Source organism: Miscanthus floridulus, chromosome 10 (genome assembly GCF_019320115.1).
Source record: "Miscanthus floridulus cultivar M001 chromosome 10, ASM1932011v1, whole genome shotgun sequence".
In the NCBI taxonomy this organism is placed as follows: Eukaryota; Viridiplantae; Streptophyta; class Magnoliopsida; order Poales; family Poaceae; genus Miscanthus; species Miscanthus floridulus.
The window spans coordinates 64,991,094-65,013,261 of record NC_089589.1 but is presented as its reverse complement, the minus strand read 5'-3'; the positions used below and the strand labels follow the sequence as shown (position 1 = coordinate 65,013,261).

Below are 22,168 nucleotides of genomic sequence, written 5' to 3'. Positions count from 1 at the left end.
TGTACATCCAAGTATATACACTCTCATCTATAGTATAACTAACTTTAGATCTATGCATAAGGAACATTACTAAGGAAGATTAAGAACAGAGCTTGTCTTCCTTCGCAATCACATTCTATGTTCTCTACAAACGGGGAGTGGACTATAAAGGACTCAACAGGAGTGTCACATCTGCGATCTACCACATGACCCAGAGTGCAGAAGGCATCCACAGGCAAACAATATCTAAGCATCATGCTTACATAATGTCGACCACTTAACTGGCTCGAGTACTGAGCTAAGAGCTTTGCGAACATATGCATATATTCATCATCAATCATAACTATATCAAGCATATTACTAGAGCAAACTAGGAACATACTCATGGTAATATGCTTGATATAGTTATGATTGATGATGAATATATGCTTGATATACAAAGTCATAAATAAAGAGATACAATGGCTATACCAGTCTCTAGATGGTAGATCCAAAATCCTAAGCGATAGCCCAAACTCCACTTGAACATTGCTAGCTAGCCTATACTAGAAACTTGAAGAATTAGAGCTCTATTCTCTTCTCTCTAGAAACCCTAATTTCTGGTCTGATCTTGACTTATGGCAGCGTGTTCTAGAGGGGGGCAGGGGCTGGTTATATAGGCCAGAGCGTCCAACTTGAGCCCTTGGATCAAACTGACTTAAAGGACAGCGTAGATGTATCCTAGAAGGCGGTGGGGAACCAACATATGAAGGAGTCTGATAGGTGGGTCCCCCAGGGGCCGAGCGACCTCTAGGTGGCATCTCGAGTCTTCTGGAACCTTCTGGTGTCCGTTTCGCCGAGAATAAGCGTGATTTTATTTGACGATTTGATCCTCCTTTTTGGTTTTCTGAAATAACCCTGCTAAAACATAGATTCACCAAAACTCATAAAAATTGTCAGTTAAAACCCCTAAGTCTATGTTGGTGATCCTGTTTATACATTTATTCATGTTATGTTGACAGTTTATGATGGATGGTAACTACCATCAATAGGGGTATAGCCAAATTCCTCTTTGTTGAGAGAAAACCTTTGGCTATCCAAGTACTTTAGCAAGCGGGCATCTCCAGCATAGGCATTGCCTAAGGCACAAGTGAGCTCATTCACCTCCTTCTTGAGGGTCTCATTTTCTACCATTAGTGAGGCATCACAAGTGAAACCATCACTCAAAGGTGAAGTAGAAGTGGTAGTGCAACAAGAAGGGTTAGTGGGAGCAACAATAATGGGCTTATAAAATGAGTCATCAAGAATATCACATGTTAGTCCCACATCATATGACACAATCACTTGCTCCTTCTTGACTTGCTCGAGGAGAGAGGAGTGAGCTCTTTCAAGCTTAGTGTGAGCATTGCCAAGATCCTCATGGTCTTCCCTTAGACTCTCATGAGAAGCATTGAGCTCATCAAAGGATCGCTTGAGAGCTTTGAGCTCTTTCCACAATTCTTTACACTCCTTTCTCTTCATCTCAAGACATGTGTGGGCATTCTCCAACATGTCCATGAGAGCCTCCTTAGAGTCCTCATCATCATCATTATCGTCATCACTCCTACAATCATCACCTTCACAAGCATCATCATCACTTTCATCATATTTTACCTTGGTGGGTTTTGCCATGAGGCAAGTTGATGAAGTGTCAAAGATGGAAGGCTTGTTGTTGATGGTTATGCTTGCAAGTGCTTTCTTCTTGGATTTCTTGTCATCATCACTTGAGTCATCATCCTCCAAAGAAGCATCACTATCCCACGTTCCCACATAGCCACCACCCTTCTTCTTTTGGAAGGTTATCTTTTTCTCCTTCTCTTTCTTCTCCTTCTTTTCCTTCTTTTGCTTCTTCTTCTCATCTTCATCATTGTCACTATTGTAGGGACAATCCGCCGCAATATGATTCAGGCTCTTGCAATTGTAGCATCTTCTCACATATTCTTTGCTCTTGTTGTCCCTTCTCTTTCTTGCACCATAGCCCTTCTTCTTCATGAATTTACCAAATTTGCGCACAAAGAGAGCCATGGCCTCATCATCAATGTCACTAGCATCTTCATCATCACTTGATTCTTGCTTCTTTGACCTGCCCTTGTTCATAGATGATGAGCTAGCCTTGAATGCTACACTCTTCTTCTTCTTGTCTTCATCTTCCTTCTTCTCATCCTTGTCAATCCCCTCCCTTTCCACACATTATGTCTCTTGTGTCATGACATCACCTAGCATTTGGTTAGGGGTGAGTTGCTTTAATCCACCTCTAATGATGATCAATCTCAATGTCTCAAATCTAGGAGGTAAGCACATTAAGAACCGATGAGAGACATCATCATCATCATTAATCTTCTCTCCCAAAGCCTTCAAGTCATTGATAATTACTTGCAATCTGTGGAACATCTCTAGAATGCTCTCATCATCCTTCATCTTGAAGCTTGTTAACTTGTCCTTGAGAATGTACAACTTGGCACTCTTCACCGTCAGTGTGCCCTCATAGGTCTCCTCCAATCTCTTCCACACCTCATAAGCTCTATCACAATCCTTGATTTGCTCAAACACCTTGGAGTCAATGGCATTATATATGGTGTTGAGAGCCATTGTATTGCATTGCCTATTGGCCTTGTCTTGGTTAGTGAGGTTGTCGGGATCAATGATAGCATAGTCACTCTCAGTCACATCCCACACTTGATCATTGATTGAATCAAGATACATCTTTATATTTCTCTTTCAATAATCATAGCATGTGTCATCAAAGAACGGTGGTTTGCCCCCCACATGGTTGAACACAACTTGAGCCATAATTTGACACTGAGGTTGTTAAGCCTTCAATCAAACGGTGACCATGGCTCCGATACCACTTGAAAGGTCCTAATATGCATAGAGGGGGGTGAATACCCTATTTAAAAATCAACAAGATCACTAGAGCAATTTGATTAGTATGACAAATAGTGAAATGCAAACATGCTCTTGCTCTACAAGGGATGCAAGCCACCTATCCAACAATTCTAGTTGCTATGATCACTAAGCACACAATTGGCTATGTCACTACTCACTAAGAGCTCTCAAACTTGCTACACTAAAGAGCTCCACTAGATGAACTTAAGCTACAAAGCAAGCTCTCAAAACTAGCTACACTAAAGAGCTTGCTACAACTAGTTTGCGAGAAAGTAAAGGAGTGAGCAAGATAGTTAATCGCCACATAGAGGAGTGAACCAATCACAATATGAATGCCAATTCAATCACTGGGAGAATACCAAAGGGCAAGAGATGACCAATTTTTCTCCTGAGATTCACGTGCTTGCCGGCACGCTAGCCCCTGTTGTGTTGTCCAACACTTGGTGGTTCAGTGGCTAAAAGGTATCACACACCTAGCCCACCACAAGAGGCACCGCAAGAACCTACCCACAAGTGAGGTAAATGACACAAGCAATTTACTAGAGCTACCTTACGGATATTCAAGGGGGAAGGTGCAACACCCCTCCCAATCACCGGAGCTGGCCACGAACAATCACCAACACGTGCCGAAGCTCCTCCACTGCTCCAAGCCATCTAGGTGGCGGTAACCACCAAGAGTAACAAGAAATCCGTAGCCACAACGATCCCCAAGTGCCACTAGATGCAATCACTCAAGCAAATGCACATGGAATCACTCCTAGTCTCACTATGATGATGAATCAATGATGGAGATGAGTGGGAGGTGTTTGCTTAGGCTCAAAAGGATGTCAAGTATGTCAAAGTGCTAAAAGAGTGAGCCCTAAGCCAGCTACCAACTATTTATAGATGGCCAAAACCAATAGAGTCGTTGGCTCTGCGCAGGCGTGACTGGACGCTACCCCTACGTCCGGTCGACCGATGCCTGCCACGCGTCCATGCTCAAATCCTGTGCGTTGATCTTCAACGGTAACTTAACGGTCAGTGCCACAGTCAACCAACGACCGGACGCGCTGCACCAACTCACCTAGCACAGCGACATACGGTGTCCAATCGTTTCCAGAAAGGGTCTAGAGATGTTTTTCTTCGACCGGACGCGTCAGGTCACAAGTGACTGGACGTGCCTGGGAGTCCGATCAGCTCTCTGTGTCTCTGTCTACACATACCCGACCGACGTCCGCGTATGTCAGTCACGACCTGACGCAGCCCCTGCACGTCCGGTCGTGCGCTGCCTCTTGCGTCCGCTCACCTGAAGAGGTGACCGGACGTGGCGCGTCCAGTCCTTCAACCACGCACTCGGCCAATAGCGTTGTTCTACTTAAAATTTATCGGACGCACGGGGTGAGTCCGGTCACCACAGCGCCAGCATCCGGTCAGGGACTGTCTGCTCCTTTTCTTTTTCTAAGTCCCCAACCTCTTCACCCTTGCTTCCAGCTTGCTAACCACAAAGTCTAGAACTTGTGTGCACGTGTGTTAGCATTTTTCAAAGAATTTTACAAGGGTCAAAGTTAGCACACTAGGTTCCTAAATGCAAATGCAAGAATCATGTCACCTAGTGGCACTCGATAAACCGTTTAGCTAAATATTTCCCCTCTTTATATTACGCCTATCGATCCTAGGTCACTCACACCCTCTGTGGTGTCTTGAGCGCAAAACAAAAACCTATCTTATACCTTTGCCTTGATCTTCTCGATTTTTGTTTTCCTCTTTCTTCTTTTCCATGTTGAGCTTGATCATCATCAACACATGTCCATCTCCATGGACCTCATCTTGCTCAATCACTTGGATTGCACCAACCTAGCTCATATCACCACTCATGACAAAGGTTAGTGCTAGGTTTCATCAATTATCCAAAACCAAACTAGGGCTTTCAATGATGGTGACATGTGTCGAGGTCGTGGAGGACGCATAGCAGATACGCCTCTCTAGGTGATTTCGTCGTTTGGACTTCTGACCCACAAGCGGATAGTTTCTTAGGTTTGGGCCACAAAACATGGATGGAGTTCTGGCAGGAACAGTAGGAGGCACGTGACGCCATCACGAAGCTTGCGTCGAGGCGAAGCAAAGTCATGAAGAGCTTGTGGTCATCGGATGCTTGGATCTCAAGTTGGACTATTTTGCCCCTAGGTTTAGTGGTTCAGCTAAAATATCTAAGAGCATGTTGGGAATGTGTAATAGCTCTTTGAATAAGATAGGGAGCTACCCTAACCGTCCATTTCTCTAGTAGTTTAAGTTTCTAGTCTCTAGTTTATCTGTCTATTGAGATCCATAGAAAGAGAATTAGACCTCTGTTGTCTCTAGCTAATCATTCTGTAAGACCAAATCTTGTTGGCTCTTGAAATAAAGCAATTTGACCTTTGAAATTCATGGCAAAGATCTGAGTTCTTGTGGAGTTCGTGTTTTGAATCGGTTTTTCCTCTCCTGAACCCCCTTCTCTTGGCTTTGGGGTGATTTTATTTTTTGGGGGACTCGGGATCGATTGGGGTGCTTTAATACATGCTATGACACATGATGGATAGATCTGCAAGTCGATTGATCAGATTCCTCACGAGCACAAGATTGGGTTTGAGAAAAGTTTGGAAAACCCTAACTCGGTCTAGAGTTTTCTCGATCTATGGAGTTCCTTTTAGTTTTTGGTCTTGATCTTCTAGGGATATCTTCCTAACATCTCCATCTACCTCACTACCAATTTACATCTCATTTGGACTTTATTTGAGGTGAATTTGCCTTTTGGGGAGAAAGTTTTCGAGGTGTTGATTTTGCAAAAGTAGGCCAGGCCGGGTTTGCATCTAAGCTAGGCCGAGTTGGCATCCAGGCTGGGCCAGGGTTGGTGGTAGGCTTGGCTGGGTTTGGATGTAGGCTAGGCCGGGTTTGGTTGTGCAGTTTGCCTCTCTGAGCTGATTTTGAGTTCCGGGTGTCCGTTTTTCGATCCGTTTCTTCTTTGGGTTTCCAGTAGTGCCCAAGAAGTTTTCTAAGTCCTCAAGTCACCTGTTGGCTTAGTGGATTTTGGTTTGGACTCTTGCTTCACTTCAATTGAAGTTGAGAGCTCCACTTTCTGTTCTCGGAGAGTTTCGGTGTTGTGCTTGGTTTTTCGCTAAGGTGGGTGTTCTGCTTTGTTCTCTGGTCATCACCGAGAACATCCAGCCACCAGTTGGCTCGAGTGCACCACTTTGTGTGAGTTCTAGTGTTTTGGAGGACAGCAAACATTTCAGAAGAAATTTTAATTGACTTTCATTCACCCCCTTCTGGTCGTCTTACTCGGTCCTTCAAGTAATCTATTGGTCATCAAATTTCCATAGATGACTTTATTATATATTATAAGGATAATTTATGTGGTCCCAAATACCACTGGCTCGGTTGTACACTCCAATTGATGTCAACCACCAACGACAAACTCTCACATTTCAAAATATATGATGGCATTTGACTTGCTCCGGTTTCCACGCCTAGACTTTAACCTTTCATTTTCTTTATACTCTCTCTATTCTAAATTATAATTCACTTTAGTTTTATCCTAATAGAGCTTCTTCACTTTCATCATATTTTTTAAAGAATATATTAACATTTATAAGTATTAATAAATACAATATCATAACATATTTCATGAAAATGCGAACTGAGCCTTGCTCAGCTGGTTAGGTTGGAGGAACCTGTCCATCCTTGTTTAAGTCCTCGACTTGGCACGGGTGCTCATATTTTCCTGGATTTATTCTAAGATTTAACAGCATTGTACTTCCAGTGGTAGGCGACGTTCCCATCGACAGCGACTGTGGTGGCTTCGTCAATCTCGAGATATGCTGGCACAGTAGGTGTTCATAGGGGTAGGGTTTGCGTACGTGTATTTATAGGGGTGGGTATGCGTGCGTGTTGAGCGTCTGCGTCTGTACTTGTGTAATTCATAAAAAAAACATTTTATGAAAATTGAGTAGAATTAATATAATATTGTAGATGTGATATATATACACACACAAATTTGGTAAAAAAAAGAGAGGACAAATTTCACTTAAAACAAAACTAACGCAAACCATAGTTGGAACCGAGAGAATAGTATAAAGTTCTAGACTAAAAGTAAACATCATATGAAAATGTGTGAATCAAATAAAACAATTTTTGTTTCACCAAATGTATTGGAATATACGTTTGTGTACGCGTATCATATAATAAAGATAAATTAATCAACGGAGTAGCGTTTACACTTACCCCCAACTGGGATTATTTTTTTGGTTATATGAGAAATGAATTGTGGCGTGTTCTTATTGGAACTGAAAGTCAAACTTCTTTGGAATCAATGGAACAATGAGACTCAACGTTCACGGAGATATTTATCAAATTCTGGGTTATATCATCCAGAAATATGTTTTAATAATTCTGGGAGTCCTAAAAATATATTGCAACAGCCTATCTCACTCGTTGATCGACGAATTATACAAGCACATGGTGCGTTTCACGGTTCATGTACAGAGCCCCTTTCTCCTTGTCTCCCCTATCGCAATCGCACCATGGCCAATAGCAAGCTCAGTACCGTGCAGCTCCAACTGGTACTTATCTCCATCTCCATGGCGGTCGCCACCGCCACCACGCACCTCCGGTTCTACATGCACGACACGGTGACGGCATCAGCAGGGAATCCGGCAACGGTGGTGCCTGTGGCGAGGGGCACGACGCCGCTGCCGGGAGCCCCCACCACCCGCTTCGGCGACATGTACGTGATCGACGACCCACTGACAGAGGGTCCCGGCGCGGCGTCGCCGGCGGTGGGGCGCGCGCAGGGGTTCTACCTCTTCGCGGCGCAGCACGAGCTGGCGGTGATGCACTGCCTCAACATCGTGTTCACGGCGGGGAAGCACAACGGCAGCTACCTCGTCGTCCAGGCAAGGGACGCCATCCTTAACAAGGTCAGGGAGCTGCCGGTCATTGGCGGAGCCGGCAGGTTCCGTGGAGCCACCGGTTACGGCCTGCTCAGGACGCACTCCTTCAACTCCAGCACCAACAACGCCGTGCTCAAGATCGACATGTACCTGCGCCTGTAGCAGTATGTTAGGAGTTCCTATCCTTTCAAGCGTCATGCATTTTGGTGTGTGTGTGTGAGACCATCACTGTCCCCTGTATTGTTTTCTATTCTCGTAATAATGTTTCATCGGTAATACTACCATTAAGACGTCTAGAAGGCCGGACGTCTCGCTCCACTGACTGCTGCATGCGCCACTCACCTAAAAAGAAAAAATCAAATCCCCACGGAAGCTCGTCTCCCCACTCCGCGCTTGTGCGTCGCGGCTTCACGGCGCCGTGCGGCTGTCCAACCGTCCCATTCCGCCGCGCCACTGGCCCCATTCTCCGCGGCGCCCCCATGCATCCCTGCGGCACATCCATCTCCTGCGGAGAGGAGGAATCCTCCGCGTGAGGTATACTACCAGCCGCCCCACCAACTGTGCTACAGCTGAATCCTGTCGCCGGCGCCTCGCCCTCCGCCTCCAAGCTCCATGCGCGTGCTCGGCGAGGGCAGCAGCGCCTCCGTCCCCCACTGCACTGCCGTGCTCCGCCCTTTGCCGCACCCAGGCCAGGCGGCTAGGTGAGGAGGGCATCGCTGGCCAGGCCAGCTAGGTGCAGGCGCAACTAGCCGCTGCTAGGCCGCGCCACCATCCTTGATTGTCGGCTGGACGACACCAGCCGTCCCCCACTCTGCGTTGCGTCGTATGGAAGAAGGGTGAAAACGCATATTGCAAGCGTTTGTTTCAAGTGTTTCAAATATTTCAGAGGTATGTTGCAAGTGTTTTATACGTATGTTGCAAAAGTAGATCGGAATGTTGCACATGTTGCAATGGTTGTACACGTATGTTGCAAACTCCTGTTTTCAATGTTTGATTTGTTTTTTCTGACTTATGTTGTAAGTGTGTTTTATCTGAATGTTGCATATGTTTTCACACATATGATGCAAGTGTGTTATCTGGATGTTGTGCATGTTTACAATGGTTTCAAGTGTTTTTCAGGTGTTTTTGCAAGTGTTTCAGACGCATGTGTTTCAAATGTTTCATTTGTTTTAAGACGTATATTGCAATTGTTGCATCTGGATATCTCAAAACTAGATCGAGTGTTGCAGCTCCCTCCTCGCCTTTCTGTTGTCTCACCTTGGCGTCAGGCGCGGGAAGGCGGTCCCACTGTGAAAGGACCTAATATGGCTAGAGGGGGTGAATAGCCTATTTAAAACTCTATAAATTCACTAGAGCAATTTGTTAGTAAACTAAATGGCGAAATGCAAACTTGCTCTAGCTTTACAATGGTTGCAAGCTACCTACCCAACAATTCTAGTTGATATGATCTCTAGGCACACAAAAGGCTAAGTCACTATTCACTAAGAGCTCTCAACAAGACTACACTAAAGAGCTCCACTAGATGAGACTAAACTACAAAGCAAGCTCTCAAAACTAGTTACACTAAAGAGCTTACTACAACTAGTTTGCAAGAAAGTAATGGAGTGAGTAAGATGATTATACCGCCGAGTAGAGGAATGAACCAATCACAATAAGATGACAACCAATCACCGGGAGAAATCCAATTACACAAGACACACAAGATTTCTCTCCCGAGGTTCACGTGCTTGTCGGCACACTAGTCCTCGTTGTGTCGACCAACACTTGGTGGTTTAGCGGCTAAGAGGTGTTGCACGAACCTCGTCCACACAATTGGACACCTCAAGAACTTATCCACAAGTGAGGTAACTCAATGACATGAGCAATTTCCTAGAGCTACCTTGCGGCTCTTCGCCGGGGAAGATGCAAGACCCATCACAATCACCGGAGCCAGCCACGAACAATCACCAACATATGCCAAAGCTCCTCCGCTGCTCCAAACTATCTAGACGGTGGCAACCAACAAGAGAAACAAGAAATCCACAGCCACAACGATCACCAAGTGCCACTAGATGCAATCACTCGAGCAAATACACTTAGAATCACTCACAATCTCACTATGATGATGAATCAATGATGAAGATGAGTGGGAGGTGTTTGCTTAGACTCACAAGGATGTCAAGTATGTCAAAGTGTCAAGAGAGTGAGCCCCAAACCGACCAAACACTTTAAATAGGGAGCCCCAATGAATAGAGCCATTGGCCCCCTGCCAGCACTGAAATTGTGCTGACCGGACGCGCAGGTCAAGTATGACCGGACGCAGCAGCCCAGCCTCTTGTCCACCATCATCGTCCACATGTCACCTCCTCCGAACCGCAGCCACCAAATCCCAACGGTCAAAGCTCAACTGCTCGTGTCTTTAGTCGTGACTGGACGCGCCTCTGCGCATGACCAGACCCAGAGCACCCTCGTGTTAGGTCAGTTCTAGTAAGGGTCCAGAGCGTGTTTTTCTCTCGATCGGACGCGTCAGGTCTAGGCTGGCCGGATGCGCCGGTGAGTCCGGTCTTCACTACGCCACTCCACGCGCACCAGCTAAGCTAACGTCAGCGTACGTCATCATCGACCTGACGCGCCCCCTGCGCATCCGATCGCATGAATCCTCCTGCGTCCGATCGCTGCCAACCACTGCGCCGCCTCCTCTCAGCACTGACCGGACGCGGCCGCGAGTCAGGTTCTAGTGTCCGGTCCCAGCTTAGCATCCTCGGCCAGCACTTCATGCTATCGGGTATAAATGATCGGATGCATAGGTCCAGCCCAACTGCAGCGTTCGGTCATGGACTTTCTTCTCCTTTACTTTTTCTAAGTCCACAACCACTTCACCCTTGTTTCCAACTTGCTAACCACAAAGTGTAGAACTTGTGTGCACATATGTTAGTATTTTTTCAAAGCATTTTACAAGGGTCAAAGTTAGCACATTAGGTTCCTAAATGCATATGCAAGAAACATGTCACCTATTGGCACTCAATAACCGCTTAGCCAAAGATTTCCCCTCTTTATAGTACGGCTATCGATCATAAACGCACTTACACCCTCTATGGTGTCTTAAGTGCCAAAACAAAAAACTATCTTATACATTTGCCTTAACTCCTTGGTTTTTGTTTTTCTCTTTCTTCTTTTCCAAGTTGGAGCACTTGATCTTCAATTTTGGTCGCCACCATCACCATGACCATCATCTAGCTCCACCACTTGGCATGGGACCATCCTTTTATGTCTACACACTTAGCATAAGGATTAGTCCCAAGGTTTCATCAATTATACAAAACCAAACTAGGGCTTTCACACTGGCGTGGGCGGGCCCCATGTGCTTGTGGGCGTGCGCAGCAGACGAGACGTGGGGGACAGCGGTGTGGGTGTCCGGATGGGCGGGCTATTATCCGGACGTCTGGGCGCTAGCCACACCCATGTTTCATTAGGGCCTTGAAAATGAAGTCAGAATTATAATGTTGGAAACAGTGTCTATTTTCTGTGACGCTTTGGAATTAAATTACAGTGTTCAGAAGTTCCAATTAGTATACTATATACCCATACGTTGCAATTGTTGTGTAGTTATACCTGGACAACCAGCGATCTTATCAATTCATCTGTGAATCGAACTCTTGCAGGGAGCCAGGGACATGTGCTGCTCTGACTCATATAGACATGGAAGGTTTAGAGATTTATCAATGATTATACCATGTGTTTTAATTTTTTTTGGATTTGAAAGGTCCTAATATGGCTAGAGGGGGTGAATAGCCTATTTAAAAATCTACAAACCAACTAGAGCAATTTTATTAGTATGACAAATAGCGAAAAACAAACTTGCTCTAGCTCTACAAGGGTTGCAAGCCACCTATCCAATAATTCTAGTTACTATGATCACTAGACACACAATTTACTAAGTCACTACTCACTAAGAGCTCGCACACTTGCTACACTAAAGAGCTCCACTAGATGAACTTAAGCTATAAAGCAAGCTCTTAATTCTAGCTACACTAAAGAGCTTACTATAACTAGTTTGCTGGTATGTAAATGAGTAAGTAAGATGATTATACCATCGCGTAGAGGAGTGAACCAATCACAAGATGAATACTAACCCAATCACCGGGAGAATACCAAAGGGCAAGAGACAACCAATTTTCTCCCGAGGTTCACGTGCTTGCCAACACGCTACGTCCCCATTGTGTCAACCAACACTTGGTGGTTCGGTGGCTAAGAGGTGTTGCACGAACCTCGTCCACACAATTGGACACCGCAAGAACCTACCCACAAGTGAGGTAACTCAATGACACGAGCAATCCACTAGGCTTACCTTTTGGCGCTCCGTCGGGGAAGGCACAAGTCCCCTCACAATCACCGGGAGATGGCCACGAACAATCACCAACTCGTGCCAATCCTCCTCCACTGCACCAAGTCATCTAGGTGGTGGCAACCACCAAGAGCAACAAGCGAATCCAGCAGTGAAACACGAATACCAAGTGCCTCTAGATGCAATCACTCAAGCAAACACTTGGATTCTCTCCCAATCTCACAAAGATGTTGAATCAATGATGGAGATGAGTGGAAGGGCTTTGGCTAAGCTCACAAGGTTGCTATGTCAATGCAAATGGCCAAGAGAGTGAGCTTGAGCTAACCATGAGGCTTAAATAGAGAGCCCCCACGAATAGAGCCGTTTGCTCTCTGTTCTCTGAAAAGTCAGGGCCACCGAACGCGCCGGTCGAATTGACCGGACGTAGGACCCCAGCGTCTGATCGCACGATACACGCCACGTGGCCCCTGCTTCAAATACTGATCGTCCGATCTCAATAGTCATCAGTGCACTTAAGTTGTGACCAGACGCTCTACAGTGTAGGACTGGACACAGAACCCTAGCGTCCGGTCACTTCCAGTAAGGTTCTAATCGCGACCGGACGCATCCGGTCACGCTCGACTAGACTCGCCCAGTGTCCGGTCACTCATCGTCTACTCTGTGCACCGCCACATCAGTAAGACCGGACGCTGAACAATGTTTAGCTAGAGTCCGGTCGCCTGCGTTCGGTCAAGAGACCGAGGGCGGCCTTCACTGCGTGCCACTGACTGGACGCAGGACCCCAGCATCCTGTCATGGTGTGACCAGCGTTCGGTGCACTCTGTGAAACCCTGTCTTATCTGAACAGGGCGTCGATGGCACCGTCGGACTGTCCGCACTCTACGGACGGACACTCCGCCGGTGAAGTTTCGAACCCTTGCTCCCAAGTGCTAAACACAATGTGTATCACCTTTGTGTATGCGTGTTAGCATATTTTCACAAATATGTTCAAGGGTGTTAGCACTCCACTAGATCATAAATGCATATGCAATGAGTTAGAGCATCTAATGGCACTTTGATAACCGCATTTCGATACGAGTTTTACCCTTCTTAATAGTGTGGCTATCAATCCTAAATGTGATCACACTCTCTAAGTGTCTCGATCACTAAACCGAAAAGCTCCTATCAGTTTCACCTTTGCCTTGAGCTTTTTTTTTCTTTCTTCTTTTTCAAGTCCAAGCATTTGATCATCACCATGTCATCAACATCATCACGTTATGATCTTCATTTGCTTTATCACTTAGAGTAGTGCTACCTATCTCATAATCACTTTGATAAACTAGATTAGCACTTAGAATTTTATCAATTCACCAAAACCAAACTAGAGATTTTAATTTTGCACATGCCTGAGCATTTAACTTGTATGGACATGAGAGAGAGTGGTGGATCATGATACACTTTGTATTACAACTCATTCATAGGAGAGATCGAGTCCTTCAGATCCGTATTAGACGGCCGGCTATGAGCGATGAAAGGTAAAGAAACATTTTGCTTTATAATATTATATTAGAGATAGACTAGTCCATCAACCAGAGCAGAACTATGATCTTTGAAAATAATCCGCCAGATCAACATGCGCTAATAGGGATAAGCTCATCCGCCAGATTCTAATTGTCACACAACATGCGCCAATCAACATGTAGATAAGCTCATCCGCCAAATTTATGAGGGCCACGATATCCAGCATTTACCCAGAATATTCTCTATCGTGAATATATATTAGATTTAGCTTGCCCATACCCGGTCGGTGGCGTTCAAGGTGGCCATACCCGGTGGCGCCGCGCAAACGTGCCAGTGCCGCCGACGACGGGCAGCTCCCTGACCTTGTCAAGGATGAGGTCCCTGGCCAGCACAGCGACCGTGCTGCCATTGTGAGGCCCTGTCGTGAACACCATGCCGAAGCAGAGCAGCAGCGCCAGCTCCGTCTGCGACGCGAATAGATAGAACTCCTGCACACGCCCCACGGCGCGGACCGCCGCGTCGGGCCCTTCCGTCAGCGGGTCGTCGATGACCAACATGTCCCGAACCTCTTCGGGGCCTTCGGCAGCGGCGTCTTGCCCCTGGCCACGCGTACCGCCATCGCCGGAGCCCCCGGATATGGCGTCACGAGGTCGGGCATGTAGAACCGGAGGTGCGTGCTCGTCGGGGCGCTTCCGCTGCCGAAGATGTCGCCGGCGAGCGACAGAGAGACGAGTACACTACTACAAAAACGATCAGTAGCGACGCCTCATTCTTTTAGAGGCGGCTCTATATTGAGCCGCCTCTACAAATGTCTCTCAAATGAGTTGTTCCTACAAATTCATTTGTAGAGGCTATTGGTGTTATTAGCCGATTCTATAAATGGTCCGATTTGTAGGGCGACTCAAATAGACGCCGAATACTAAAAATTAAGCACTGAAATTCGAATTTTTTCAAACGACATTGGATAGAGAAATGACCAAAATAAAAGTTGTACATCTTGAAAAGTTATCAAACTTTGTTGTTTACAACTTTTTTATTTAAAATCATTTACTACTTCAAAATATTGTTTGAAATTAAATTTTGAAATTATTGAAAAACTCTTATTTCTCTTTTTAATCTCTGGCTAAACCTTTTAACTAGTCTTCATTCCTCGTACTAACTTCAAATTTAATGATTTTTTCCTAAAAGTTTCTAAAATCATGGTCTATCAAATTATTGTGTTCTTACATCTATTATTTTATCCATCTTTTTATGTAAATGTGTTTTATCTATTTGAATTTAAAAAATAGCAACTTCAAACGTCATTTTAAAACATTAAATGATTTCAGCTGAAAAGTCATGAACATACAAGTTATAGAACTCATCAAGATCTACAACTTTTATTTTGGTCATTTCTTCATATGACAAAATGGTACTAATGTTGTTCACAAAATTTACATATCTCTCATATGAAACTATAAAAAGGATATCTAAAATTTGTGAACAATATTACTACCACAATATTGGATGAACAAATGATCAAAATAAAAGTTGTAGATCTTGGAAAGTTATAAAACTTTGTAGTTGACAACTTTTCGATTTGAATTAATTTTGTCAACGTTAACTACGTTTGAATTTCTCAAATTTAAAATTTTAATTTTTCAAACGACTTTGGATGGAGAAACAGTCAAAATTAAAGTTATAGATCTCAAAAAGTTATGAAACTTTGTAGTTGACAACTTTTTGATTTGAAATCATCTTGTTAACGGAAATTACGTTTGAATTTTCAAAATTTTGAAATTTGATTTTTTTAAACGACGTTGGATGGACAAATAGCAAAAACAAAAGTTGTAGATCTCTAAAAGTTATGAAACTTTGTAGTTGACAACATTTTGATTTGAATTCATCTTGTCATGAAAAACTACGTTTGAATTTCTCAAATTTGAAATTCAAATTTTGTAAACGACATCGGATGGAGAAACTACCAAAATAAAAGTTGTAGATCTCAAAAAGTTATAAAACTTTGTAGTTGATAACTTTTTCATTTAAATTCGTTTAGGGCCTCAAACAATCAAGTTATGCTCAATTTAGTATAATATGTGGGGAACCAAAATGCAATATGAATACAAGTGTGTGTGTGTGAGGTGCAGTGGTGGGGAGGTTGCGGGTTCGAATCCCACCGGCCACGAAGCGCACGATTTTCGCGTGAAAAATGCCGCGGGTGGCTAACCGGTGGGGGCCTCCTCAAGATAAAAAAAATTGCTATTTTTTTTGCCCGATTTCGTGAATTTTAGGAAATTGATTTGTAGGGACGGCTCTATATCCAGCTAGCCGCCCGTACAAATCATAGTCGCCCCTAAAAAATCGATTTATAAAGGCGGTTGATCAGCTATCCTTATAAATCGACGATTTATAGCCACTCCTTCGTAGGAGCGGCTGGCAAAACTGCCTCTTCAAAAGGTTAAGAGCCTCCCTTAAAAAACGTTCCTTTAGAGCATGCCGTGCTTCATGTTGGCCGCGCCTTGGCATGAGGGAGGCAGATCGACGAGGACAGCACGGATGCTAGAACTATTGAACCTCCTGAACTAATATTGAGCAGAATTTATTGACCAACCTGCAGTACAAGTACAAAACGGAGGTTGGTGTTCACTGTGCAGTGTACATCAAGACGAATTTCCAAGGAATTTTCAGAAGCCATTTCTTGATTTCCAAACGATTCTGTTGGGGTTTTTCTATAGGGTTCGTGTCTTTAAGAAAGCTTGTGCTAAAGTCAACGTAATTATTTTTTTTAATATTATTAAGTTCAAAATAATTCTACGAATCAATTTCATGATTGAAGATGATATCGTTATTTGGCAAAGGATAGGGCTCGTCCGTCACGTCAGAAGGCGCTGTCCCATCCAACGAACCTCTGTAGGGCTTCTTTAAAACAGTTCTCAGTGGCCAGTGGCCACTAGTTTGCACATGAAATGGTTCCACTGTAATTTTTGGCTATTTCTTTATCGAAATGGCCAAGTATGAATTATTTGGACTCAAATGTACTGGTTCCGTTGTAAATTATTGATCTTCTTAAATCAAGCTTCGCTAACTTTTGTTCTACATAATACTAGGTTTTTTTTTTCTAAGTCAAACGTCTCTAATTTTGACAAAGTAAAAAAACAATTTCAATCAAAAGTTGTGTTGTGTGTGTGTGAGACCATCACTGTCCCTTGTATTGTTTTCTATTCTGGTAATAATGTTTCATTGAGGCATTGAAAATGAAGTCAGAATTATATTTTAGAATTAGGGTCTATATTTTCTGTGACGCTTTGGAATTAAATTTCAGCGTTAAGAAGTTCCAATTAGTATACTACTAGGTAGCGTGCCCGTGCGTTGCTACGGGATAGCTAACATTTCGTACTAAAAACACACGGATCGCACGATAAGATAACAATGCTGTAAAAATTAAATACCAACGTTAAAGTGACAGTTAATCCAAAAAGCATAGTTTGTGAAATTAACAGTCACGGAGTGCGTGGCGTCACAGGCTTCCAAACTCTACTTTATAGAATTTTCCGTGATACGCCTAAGATAATGTTTTATATCGGCAGGAAGAAATCTCCTATATCCATTTTTTCGTACGCCAATAAATCCACGAATAAGTTCCACCATATCTCCATACCATTCTGTACACAGGCTCGAGTATATATGTCAATATTAGTGCCTGTCGATATGTCGACAAACATTGCTCAATCCATAATATTAGTGCATGTCGATATGTGGAAGGGGCGCGCCCTCGCACGCCGCATCAGGCGCTTGTAAGCGGTATATGGATTGTCTGGTTTAAGCAAGTTTTTGTCCCCTTTGTATCTAAGTAAATTAAATAGGTGGGGTGGGGGGAGTATGGCGCGTATAAATTTTTAAGAAGAGTTTTGTTAATGTTATGGTCTAATGTCATGAACAAATGAGAAAACCAACATTCAGAGATAACAAAAAAAACACCCGGTCCTCATGGTCTCTAATAGCCATGTACAACACCACGTGCACTACTTTGACGCACTTTACTCTGATCCCGTTGAATCTTTACATTTCTAAGCGGCGAAGAGCTTTACTGTCAGGTAGAGAGCTTCTTGAATCAGTGGTTGTTGCAGTGATTTGTCATGGCACAAGGCTTTGAGCTTGTCTGCCATCACGGCACAGCTTGTCTCTAGGATAAAACGACAGTGAGGCCAACAAGCTGCTAGAATGATTCCTTGAAGCCTTGAAGGCAAACCGCCGCCTTTTGAGGTTCCGGCAATGGATAAGAAACTGCCATGAAGTTAGCTTCTGTTGGCCCGTTGTAAGGGCGAGATGACGGACTAGAGGGGATGAATAGTCTTTTCTAAAATTAATCGTGTCGGCTAACCGAAACAAGTGCGGAATTAAGACGATCGGTCTAGCCAAGACTACACCCCTCTATCTATGTTCTCTAGCACCTTCTAAAGATACTAATTAAGCAACAAAGGTGCCGGGCTAGCTAGAGCACACCTAACCAATTCTAGGAGCAATGTCACACAAACCTATGCCTCTAGTACTTTAAGCAACAAGGGAGCTCCTACACATGCTAGTAAGCAAAAGCACAAAGCCAACGAAGCTCACTAGCAATGCTCAATAACAAGGCAACCAATGCCAAATTAGAGAGCACAAATACTTAGCTACACAAACTAAGTAATGTGACTAACAAGGTTACACAAACCAAATTAGCCATGCAAGGGAGCTACTTCTATGCTACACAAGCAAGAAGGTAACTAGCAAGCTACACAAGCTAACTAATTACAAAAGCAACAACACAAGCTCAATGTATATGAAAGTAATCGCAAGCTTGTGTAACGGGGATGCAAACTAACGGGAAGAACAAGGTTGACACGATGATTTTTCTCCCGAGGTTCACGTGTTTGCCAACACGCTAGTCCTCGTTGTGTCGACCGCTCACTTGGTGGTTCGGCGGCTAATTGGCATCACCCGCCAAGCCCGCACGTCGGGCGCCGCAAGAACCTACCCTGAAAGTGAGGGTAGCTCAATGACACGCTTTACTAAAGTTGCTCTTCACGGCTCCTATGGGACGAGCACAATGCCCCTCACAAGCTCTTCTCCGGAGCACCGCACAAGCTTCTTGCGGGCTTCGATGGAGACCACCACCAAGCCGTCTAGGAGGTGGCAACCTCCAAGAGTAACAAGCACCACCAGCTTGTAGCTCGATCACCTAGTGCCACTCGATGCAACCTCACGATGCAATCGCACTAGAATCGCTCACTCACACAATCGAATGATCACTATCAAGTAAGTGTGAGATGGAGGGCTCCTAAGCACTCTCAAGCATGGACACAAAGTCCCCCAAGGTGCTCAGCACCAGCCATGGCCGAAGGCCACTTCTATTTATAGCCCCAAGGGCTAAACTAGCCGTTACCCCTTCACTGGCCATTTTTCGGGTCGACCGGACGCAGCACCCGACGCTGCACCGGACGTACCGATCGTGAATACCGGACGTGTCCGGTAGCTGTTTGACCGCCACGTTTCCTACCGTTGCCTCCAACGGCTCTCTGACAAGATGACCGGACGCTCAGCATGAAACGACCGAACACTCAGCCGCTGTGTCCGGTCGAGTCTAGTAAGCCTCCAGGGCCGACCGGACGTGTCTGTTAGAAACTGACCGGACGCTGAGCGTCAGCGTCTGGTCGAGTACAGTAAGCACCCACCAACGACCGGACGCGTCCGGTCACACCGGACCGAACACTGCCAGCGTCCGATCAACTGCTCTGCCGAACACTTCTTTTTCTGATTCACACCGGACGCGTCCGGTCGCTGAGTACGTCGCCAAATACTGGACGTGTCTAGTCACCATACCAGACGCGTCCGGTCACTCTGTAACCAGCGTGACTAACTCGTTTTCAACTCTATCTTCTTCACCCTTGCTCAAATGTGCCAACCACCAAGTGTATCACCTTGTGCACATGTGTTAGAATATTTTCACAAACATTTTCAAGGGTGTTAGCCACTCAACTTACCACGCCACTTGATCCTAGCGACGATGCAAAGTTAGATCACTCGAGTGGCACTAGATGACCGATATGCAAACAAGTTTGCCCCTCTTGATAGTACGGCCATCTATCCTAAACCCGATCATAACCTTCTCTACACACCTATGACCGGTGAAATGAAATGCCCTAGGTTATACCTTTGCCTTGCGCATTACATTCCATCTCCTCCAATGTCGATGCAACACATGCACCAACACAATCAACAATGATATGATCCACTCCATATCATCACGTGATCATATTGGTTCATCGATCTTGACTTTACTTGCTCTTCACCATTGCCATCGTCCATCGGCGCCAAGTCTTGCTCAAGCTTCACCGCCACGCAGTCCATCACTCCAAAGCCTCCGACTTGCCCTTCACACTTGCAACCAGTCCATCAAGCCAAGTCTTGTCTTGATCTTCTCCACCTTGATCACATGACTCAATGTCATGTCTCATGTGCAATGAGCTCCTTCATCTTCACATGTGTGAGCTTTGCAACATCTCCAAGCCATTTTTACCTTCATGGCATATGTTGCTCACACACATGTACCTGTGGACTAATTACCTGTGTATCTCATATAAACACAATTAGTCCACCTAGGTTGTCACTCAATTATCAAAACCACACAAGGACCTTTCAATCTCCCCATTTTTTGTAATTGATGAGAACTCTACAAAGATATGGAAATTAAGCTCTTTTGGATTCATGTTGCTTGCCCAAGCAATTTTACCATGTGAAAATGATTTTGGACAAGTACCATAAACCCGAGATGGTAGTATTAGCTCCCCCTACATATGTGCTAGAATGTTTGATTTGAAGCTCGCACACATGCATAGATTAAAATTGTGGGAGAGTAATTACTACAAAATGATGCTAAGGTGTATAGAATAAACCTTTGAAGCGTGTACCAATCAGAGTTGCACCTTTAAGTTCATCCTTAGCACCATGGTTAGCTAGATATCACTTGGACATAAAAGCACTAGATACCTCATGATATCAACATTAAAAGCAAGGTACTAGCATTACTTTGTAAAGCATACCAAGTGTCTAGCTATCATCCTATACATGCTAGTTATCAAATCATCATTCAAGTTCTACAACTAGCATACACCACACAAGCATGTATATTGAATTTGAAAAATTATGCAATGCAAGCAAGCACATGAATATGCACATATCAAATGCAATCAATCAAAGTTCATGAGCTTGCTCCCCCTACTTGGGTGCTTCTCTTGTCTAAGAATTTTGATCCATCTCCATCTCTTTTCTTCAATGTTACTCCCTCTTGTCTATGTCCATGTCCAACCTCTACTTCTTTGAGCTTTTATATCTTATCTCTCCCCCATGTACAATCTCAATCTTAAAGCTTTCATGTCTTTGTACAATCTCTCCCCCTTTGTCATCAATTTCCATAAAAGGTGAGCTTCTCATTGATGCAAAGGTATGCATTTGGGGTAGATGGTTGAGGCTTGAATCTTGCATTTTTTATGGACATCACTTGATTGTTGGAATGACACCACTTATAGATACCACTTGTAACTCATACCACTTGTATCTTGTGTAGGACTTCTTGAGATACCACACATAGAATCTTTGATCTTGATATCAATTTGTGGTACATCTCCCCCTATGTGATAGCATGGGTCATCCATTTGATACACTTGAGCTCTTATAGGTGAGGGATGCATTCTTCATTTGATGATCACTTAAAGTTGAGGATCACTTGTGGAACCATCGTCTTGCATGATTGATACTATGTGTAGATACGATACCACTTGTATGAAGTGAATACCATTTGAAAGAATCTTCTAGTATGGAACTACTTGTTTGATTTATCAATAAAGACCATTTCTTAAACATTTGCTATCTTCATGAGTACCACTTATAGGATATCACTTGTGAGTTGATCTAGACATTATTTGTAGATTCTTGATAAAATACTTGAGTCTAGATACCATTTGAAACATACAAACTAGATATCCATTTGCATTGTTGTCTTGTGCTTGTACTCTTATCACTATCATGAGCTTCTATGATTGACTTGAACTAAAATGATTTGTCTAAGCTTCCAAGTTCGGTTTGAACCAATGACAAGCTTCTTCACACCTCTTGCAAGGGTTATCTTGCCAACGTTGTACTTGTCACTTGTTAGCAATCCAAATTAGATCAAGTACTTGGGATCACTAGCTCATGAACAAATTCATATACTAACCACTAGATCAAGTAATCATTCAAACAATAGTGGTAGGCTATAAATTTAAACATTTCATTTGTTATGCATGATCCTATGAAGCATGTACTATATGCATTAACCGCATACTAGCAAAGATTTATTTTTTTAAAAAAAAAATTCTTTGCCAAGTGTCCCAGATCTGGCACTCGGCAAAGATTTATTTTATTTTTTTTAATTTCTTTGCCGAGTGTCCCAGATTTGGCACTCGGCAAATTTTTTTTAATACTTTGCCGAGTGCCCCTAGCACGGCACTCCGCAAAGATTTTTTTTTAAAAATGTCTTTTTTTTGGAAAAAAATACTTT

At 44.0% G+C, this 22,168-nt stretch overlaps 1 protein-coding gene and 1 pseudogene across 1 annotated transcript; one reads left to right on the top strand and one right to left on the bottom strand.

Moving 5' to 3' along the window:
- Positions 1 to 7,418: 7,418 nt before the first annotated feature.
- Positions 7,419 to 7,949, top strand: LOC136485546 (dirigent protein 22-like). The gene has a single exon (XM_066482402.1). It carries the CDS (start codon positions 7,419 to 7,421, stop codon positions 7,947 to 7,949), a length of 531 nt encoding a protein of 176 aa, XP_066338499.1.
- Positions 7,950 to 13,837: 5,888 nt separating this feature from the next.
- LOC136488776 (dirigent protein 1-like) lies at positions 13,838 to 15,003 on the bottom strand (annotated as a pseudogene).
- Between the last annotated feature and the right edge of the window lie 7,165 nt (positions 15,004 to 22,168).

Coding starts and splice junctions, on each gene's coding strand:
- LOC136485546 (XM_066482402.1), top strand. CDS start 7,419: ATGGCCAATAGCAAGCTCAGTACCGTGCAGCTCCAACTGGTACTTATC.